We start from the raw sequence: 7916 nt of genomic DNA, 5'->3' as shown, positions 1-7916 counted from the left end.
GGGCCGCCAACCCGGGTCCGCCCCCTCCTCATCCCCACCTCTACCCCCACCCCCCACTCGCCCCAGGTGAGAGCTCACCTGGCGCCGTGCCCACCTGGGGGCGCGGGGACACGAGTGATGACCCCCCCAAGCCCCGTGGGGCCTGGAGAGGCGGGGATAGGGGTACCGCGCCGGGTGCCTCTCCCGCACGGGGTGGAGGGACCCGCAATCTCTCCTCCGAGCTGCACCCTGGGGATGGGGGAGGCACCGGCCTGAAGTCCACGGAAATTGGCGTCTTGTCCGCGCTCCTGCCCAGTGGTGCCGGGTCTCTCTGCAGCCGCCCGTCTTGCTGGGCAAAGGGACTCCCGTGGGGGGATCCTTGGTCCGACAGCAGGATGAAAAGGGCACCCTGTCTATAAACGGGGGGCTGGCGGTCTTACAAGCCAGGTGCACAGTGCGGGCCTCCTGGGTGTTTGACAAAACGCGGTCGGTATTGAATAGGACAGAAATTCAGACTAAGCAATGGGCCAAACAGATATAGAAGAGGGAACTAATTTTGAAGGTGTGGAGGTGCCCAAAGTTCTGTCTTACGTGGGGAGGGGGGTGGGAGGGAAGGGGTGGCGTTTGAGGCTTGAACCCAGAGTCTCACACTTTGCCTTAGCCTTTTCACTCACGGCTAGTGCTCTACTACTTGAGTCACAGCTCCACTTGCAGTTTTTTGTTTTTGTTTTTGTTAATTGGAGATAAGAGTGTCTTGGGGGGCTGGGAAGGTGGCTCAGTGGTAGAGTGCTTGCCTTGCATGCATGTGGCCCTGGGTTCGATTCCTCAGCACCACATAAGCAAAAAAGAAAAAAAGCCAGAAGTGGTGCTGTGGCTTAAGTGGTAGAGCGCTAGCCTTGAGCTGAAGAGTTTTGAGGGACAGCGCCCAGGCCCAGAATTCAGGCCCCACTACCGGACCAAAAAAAAAAAAGAATGTCTTGGATTTGTCTGCCCTGCTGGCTTCTGTGTGAGATCCTCAGATGTCAGCCTCCTGAGTAGCTAGTATGACAGGCACAATCACCAGCAGTGGGCCTTTCTCACCCTTTATAAACAATTTTATTCCAATTTCTGCAGTGAAGATGCGCAATCAAAGCAGGGAGTGGCACCAGTCTAGAAAGATCAATAACCAGTACCCAAGTGAGATACCTTGAACATTGAGTCAAATCAAGCAAGACAAAATAAAAACTTGGAAGGAGGGCTGGGAAGGTAGCTCAGCGGTAGAGTGCATGCCTTGCAAGCATGAGGACCTGGGTTCGATTCCTCAGCACCACATAAACAGAAAAAGCCGGAAGTGGCGCTGTGGCTCCAGTGGTAGAGCACTAGCCTTGAGCTGAAGAGCTGAGGGACAGTGCCCAGACCCAGAGTTCAGGCCCCATGACCGGCAAAAAACAAAAACAAACAAACAAAAAAACTTGGAAGGAATGGCAAGTCTTATAAAGTTTCAGGAAAATCAGCCATGCAGGTAGAACATCTTTACAGTACACCCTGGCACCCTGAGGTCTCGGAGAGTTGCTGGGAAGATGGCCGCTGATGTCAGGTGGTGTTGAAAAAAACAGGTCATAGTGAATGAACCTCTCTGAGCTGTTTCTGTCAATGAGCCAGTGTGACTAGATGACCCATTGATCTTTAACAGCTCTGCCAGCTCTATCCAATCTAGTGGTTCTATTTATTGAACCACTGCATGGCCCAGAATAGTGTGCAGGCTTCTGAGTCCAATCATGTCAATTATGAGCCCAGATAGGAAATGAGGATGATAACAAATAGCTTGTAGGATTTTTGTACAGAAGAGATAGCCAATGCTAAGCCCGTGTTGGCACTTAGTATCAGTTTTCATGCCTTCAGGCAGGAAATAATGTGTGCTTCTGTTTTTACTAGTTTGGAGGTCTGAGATGGATGTCTACTTTGCATGACTTTCTTCCTTCCAACCTTCCTTCCTTCCTTCCTTCCTTCCCTTCCCTCCTTCCTTCCTTCCTTCCTTCCTTCCTTCCTTCCTTCCTTCCTTTCTTTCTTTCTTTCTTTCCTTCTTTCTTTCTTTCCTTCCTTTTGTGCTGGTAATAGGGGTTGAACTTAGGGCCTCACTCTCTTGCTTAAATTTCTCTGCTCAAGGGTAGTGCTCTACCCTCTGAGCCACAACTAGCCACTTCTAGCACTTTGCTAGTTAATTAGAGATAATAATCACTCATATTTGTCTGTCAAGGCTGGTTTCAAAGCAGGATCCTCAGATCTCAGCCTCTTGAAATAGCTAGGGTGATAGATGTGAGCCACCAATGCTCCACTGACATGTTGATTTCTGGACTATCAATTTAAATATCCTTCCTCACTATGGCTGAGCACATCACTGGTAAGGGGGAGAACCAGGACAGAGGAGGTTCAGAGCAGGAGGGTCCCAGGCAGGAGCAGTGTGGGTCAGAGAGGAGGATGAGCTGTAACCTGGGGGGTGGAAAAGATGCCACCATGCCCCAGCCACACCCGTAGGTACTCAAATATGGGCAGGTGAGGAGGGAGGGAGTCCAGCCTGGGCTGTTCCTCTGGTCTTTAAGCCCCACAAGCACACACAAGTATGTGTGTGCATTGAGAAGGTGCAGAATGGAGGGGACAATTGCTCCCAAAGTGAGCATTACAAGTTACTGATTGGCATTGGATGGTAGGATGTCCTGCAAAGAAACTGGAGAAAGCACTAAAGAGTCAATGGAGATATCAGCATTTGGAGAATGAGAAGCACATAGAAAATGAGCTGCCATCAGCCCATGCCATGGATCCCAGATCCCACCTCCCTGCAAAGGTGATTCCTAGGTCCCACCCCCTGATCCCTTAGCGTGTTGCCTTGCTTTCTTTGTCAACAAGACCTCCCAGAATACCCAGGTGCAGCTCCTCATTGCCGATTGTAGCCATTCTGCAATATTACTTCTGGCATACCAAGCTGTATGCATATACAGGCCCAGCCCATAGTCTCATTGAAGCCGCAAGAGCCCTGGGAAACTTGGGAAGTCATTATCACCATTGCACAGAATAGAAAACTGAGGCTGGGAAAGCTGAAATCTCTGGTGCAGGTGGCACAGCTATAGCAGTGGAGACAGGAATGGAGTCCAGTCCCAGTGGGACTGTCAGCATGGGCTGAATGATGGTGGTGGTTGGCTCAGAGGGTGCAGGGGCATAGCCTGACTCACAGAAGTCTTTGCTTATGTCATATCAGAGCATTGCATAGCCCCTAAGAGCAGAGCCCTAATAATCCAGAGTAGGGGAGATTCAACGGATCATCCCACAATTGTAGTGTTGTGGGTTCCCAGCCTGGTGCCTTGAATGGCTTTTCATTCTGCTCCTCCCCTCCTCCCTCTCCTACTCTGCACTGAAAACCCCTCAAGGGCTAGCCTGAGCTTTCCTTCTCTCTGGTTCTCCAGTGTTTGGCATAGGGTCCAGAACATAGTAGATGCTTAGGAAGCATGTTGATGCTGGCTCATAGCCTTGCACTGTGGCTTTTCCATGAGGCTGCAGAAATATAGAACATCATACTAGCACTATGTGTGCACACACATTACCCCTTCCTGTGCTGATACCTGCTCTATCAAGCAAGCGCATGCGTGCATGCGCGTTCTCTCACACAAACACACACAGAGCACAAGTCCAGACATTCAGTGACACACAGACCCCCTCCCATCTCCCCCAGAAATGCCTAAATTCCTAGGCAGCCCCGCAGCTGCTCTGGGATTCACAGGTTCACACAGGTATGCAAGGGAGAAATTCTTAGACATCCACATGCAGCTACCTGTTTCAGAGCCAGCCCAAGGCAGCCACTGCTCAGGGATGGAGTCCTCCCTCACTCACACACACACACACACACACACACACACACACACACACACACACACATTGGAAGTCACAAGCATGAAGCCAAAAAACCTTGCAATGCTCATAAAATCCAACCCTAGATCCTCCTCCTCCCCACCCCCACCACCTGTTCCCAGGCCTTGGCACCTGCCTGAAGCAAACACTCAGGAAAGAAACTATCCTTGTATGGCCTCAGGTCCCCCACCCCTCCAAACACTAGCCACAATACACCCAGAAAATTCTCCAAGCTCCTCCACCAGGCCCTGAGAGAGCACAAGTGCCACGTTCCACTTACCAATTTCTTTCCAGCTTTCCTCCAGCTGCTGTATAACTGGACTCTGGACTGACAGGAATGAGCAGGCCATGGCCAGGAGTTCCAAGGGAAAGCCCCAGACCCTATGCATACTCAAGACTTCCTCTCCTCATCCTTCCCCATCCTCCCTGTGTCCTGGCCTCAGCCTCATTATGATCAGTTTTATTCTGGCTATCTCCACCAGCCCTGACTGCATGCATTCCACCTGCATACTATGTATTCCACTTGAATTATTTGGCCTGATGGAGTTACAGCAGCAGCAGCAGCATTAACCTCATTATAAAGGAGAGAACAGGAAGGGCCAGAGGGGAACTTCCTCAAAGGCCCCAGGACTCACTGGTCCTTCAGTTTAGGAGATGTAAGGCACCTTTGCTAAACTGTCCTCTCTCTCTCAATCTCTCTCTCTCTCTCTCTCTCTCTCTCTCTCTCTTCTATTTTTGTTTTTGTTTCGTTAGTTGTGGGGTTTGAACTCTGGGCCTGGGCAATTCCCTGAGCTCTTCAGCTCAACGCTACTGCTCTACCACTTTAAATCACAACACCACTTCTGGTTTTCTGGTGGCCAATTGGATAAGAGGCTCACAGACTTTCCTACCCAGGCTGGCTTTGAACCGAAATCCTCAAATCTCAGCCTCCCTGAGTAGCTAGGATTATAGGCATGAGCCACCAGTTCCCAACTAGACCTCTTTCTTTAAACTGAGGAGAGACTCAAACTTGTGTTTAGTGCTGGGAAAACAACAAACTCGGGCTTAAATAATATAACTTATTCCATCTTACTGCAAATTTCCCATTTCTTACAGAGCATATAATATCCAATTTAACATACAGTCAACCCTTAGCAACCTTGGAAGACTAGGTCTAGGACCTCCCTTCAGATGCCCAAATCCACAGATGCTCAAGTTCCTGATATAAAATGGCATAGTTAGGGCTTGTGGTATAGTTAAGCGGTAGAGCACTTGTCTAGCATGAGCAAGGCCCTGGGTTCCATCTCCATAACCACAAAAATAAATCAAATGATATAGTATTTATATAATCTATATACATCATTTTATGGACTTTAAATTATATCTAGATGACTTTTAACACATAACTCAGTGCACATGTCATGTAAATTATAATTGTTAAGCTATGTTAATCAGAGAACCCCCTCAAAAAACTCCACATGCTATCTGTTTTGACAGATAAAAATGTTTTTTGAAAGCTGGGCATTGGTGGCTGGCATCTGTACCTAGCTATTCCAGAGGCTGAAAGCTGAGGATGATAATTTGAAGCCAGCCTGGGCAGAAAAGTTCTCAAGACTCTTACACCCAATAAGCCAGAAAAGAAGCCAGAAGTGGAGGTGTGGCTCAAATGGCAGAGCACCAGCCTTGAGTGAAAAAGCCAAGTAAGTGTGTGTGGCTAAGTTAAGCCACAGTACTGGCACAAAAAATTAATAAAAATAGATAAGTGGAATGTTTTCCACTGTGGCTGATTGAATGCACATATGCAGAATCTGTGGATACAGAAGGCTGATTGCATGCTAAACCCTGGGTAAGAGATGGTAAAATATGTTTCTGTCCTTAACATGCAGTTTGGGGGGGAAAGACATGAATAGAGCATCTGACATTTCTATATAAGTGTAGCCAGTTATTAAGTACAGTATTTGTTGGGTGCCAAGTATAATATCAACTCCATCTAAACCTTCCTAGTCTGTGTTATTGGCTTTGGAATCTGCACTCTAGCTCCAATCTCTACCCCAATCACTCCTCTAGGCTTTAGACTATAATGACCTGGCTGTAATACCACACAGCTCCAATAGGGGGTCAATTGGCTTCAACAGAATGTTTGTATGCAGAGAAATCTGGGTCCATACATAACCTTGTCACTGATTTCTTTGGTGGCCTCAGAGTCCTCATCCATGAAATAGGTGTGGCTCTTCCTGTCTGCCTTCTGGTATAACTGTGGTGAGCAATCTGAGGATGAATGTGAACATCTTTCTTGGGTGATTCAGAGATAGCACACTTGACTTCCTGTCTCCCTGACTAAATTCAAAACCCCATTCACTCCACAACTACGTTTTGAGTCTCATCATGTCTAGATTATTTCTGCCTTTTCACAAAGGGACTTCGGATAAAATATTTAAGGCAAACTGTAATCCTAACTCTGGCTGAGGCTTCTGGCTCTCTCTAGTGGGCAGCATACCCCTGCCCTGACAAGAAAGAAAATGGACTGTGAAACTGAAGTATATCTGCCTCCCCTAAGTCTAAAAATCTCTCCCACCCAATAATGAATCCTTTCTGTACACAACCCAGTATACTCAGGGGGAAACTGATGTACGGAGAGAAGAAATGACCTTCCCAAGAATATAGACCCAGCGAGACTTCCCAGCTAGTTGAACCCAGACCTATAGAGTTGCAAAGGGTTGGTACAAGAAAAAAGATAAATGGCCTGGCCAGAGCTGGGAAGGGTGAGGAAGGAAGGACCTTCCTGGTTTGACACAATCCAAACCGACTGCCCTAGCTGCCAGCCTTCTGCAGGAGCGCCCCCTGCTGGTGTGCTCCTGCTGCTAGTGTGCTAGTGCTGCTGTGGTGCAGGTGATGCTCTGTGCTGGAGAATAAACAGAAAAGGGGAATGGGGGCTAATTCGTTCACTTGGGCAAATGCAACTCTCTAAGGTGAGTGACCTGCTCAAGACCTCCCTGGGAATGGGCACAATGCAGCTCTCCCAGTGGCCTGCCTCACACTGCAGTCCCTCCTCTCACGCTTGCTTGGATTCTGCACACCTGAGCCCAGGGGACCCCTTACCCTTCGCCTGGCACCCTGCCAGCCTTACCAGGAACCCCTTGCTTGTGGCCCTAGAGGATTCCTTCTCAGAAGCCTTATTACAGCCACAGTCTACAGAGACCTAAATTAAGGGATCTTTGTTGTAAATGTTTGCCTGCTGGCACAGACTTGAGGACCAATGAGTATCTCTTTCTTGTGGATTTTCTTCCACTCACCTAGCCACTCCCTACTCAGAGCTTCAAGGTTGAAGTCTACTCAGGATAAATGATGTAGGAGTTTTTCTTCTTGACACTATCAAGCAGCCTGGCTGGCTGGATGTCTCTTGCCTGGACAGTCTCTTGGTTTTCAGCTTTCCTTTCTAAGCTGAGTGACTTTGGACAAGTCACTTAAAATTCCTGAGTCTCCATTTCCCTTACTATAAAACATGGGTGGAGTTAACTCTTTGGATTGGCTTAAGATCATGAGTGTGCACACAGTAGATGCTCAATAGATGAAAAACTTGGTTAGTCAAATTTTCCAAGGATCCCTGGGCTGGTCTGTCTGGCCTGACCATCCTCCCCCCCCCACCACCCCCAATTTAACATCCTCTTTCTAGAAGTGAGCCTTCCAGCCTTAATCCCTCCCTACTCCCCGCCATCCCAGAGCAAGTCTCATGGTATGTCTGTGTGGTCCTTAGGAAAGGAGGATGCTGTTACAAGACAGGAAAGATAGCTTAGCACAAGTGGCTCCCACCTGTAATCCTAGCTACTCAGGAGGCTGGGATCTAAAGCTCATGGTTTGAAGCCAGCCCTGGCAGGAAAGTTCGTGAAACTCTTACCTCCAATTGACCAACAAACAGCTAGAAGTAGAATTGTGGCTCAACACCAGCCTTGAGAAAAAAGCCAAGCAAGAACTTGAGGCCTTGAGTTCAAACCCTAGTACACACACACACACACACACACACACACACACACACACACACCAAGCACCAATGGCTCATGCCTGTAATCCTAGCTACTCAG

General features: G+C 48.4%; 1 protein-coding gene across 1 annotated transcript in view; it reads right to left on the bottom strand.

Moving 5' to 3' along the window:
* The window catches only part of Wnt9b (wingless-type MMTV integration site family, member 9B), a 26136-nt gene extending 23226 nt beyond the window's left edge, over positions 1-2910 (bottom strand). Inside the window, exons 1-2 of the mRNA XM_013033242.1 lie at positions 2877-2910; positions 79-357 (exon numbers count right to left, since the gene is read on the bottom strand). Of these exons, the coding sequence (XP_012888696.1) occupies positions 79-357; positions 2877-2910 (313 nt within the window). The remainder of the gene's footprint in view (positions 1-78; positions 358-2876) is intronic.
* Positions 2911-7916: the final 5006 nt, after the last annotated feature.

The sequence above is a fragment of the Dipodomys ordii genome, unplaced genomic scaffold, assembly GCF_000151885.1.
Source record: "Dipodomys ordii isolate 6190 unplaced genomic scaffold, Dord_2.0 Scaffold165, whole genome shotgun sequence".
Taxonomy (NCBI): domain Eukaryota; kingdom Metazoa; phylum Chordata; class Mammalia; order Rodentia; family Heteromyidae; genus Dipodomys; species Dipodomys ordii.
This window is presented reverse-complemented; position numbering and strand designations above follow the sequence as displayed.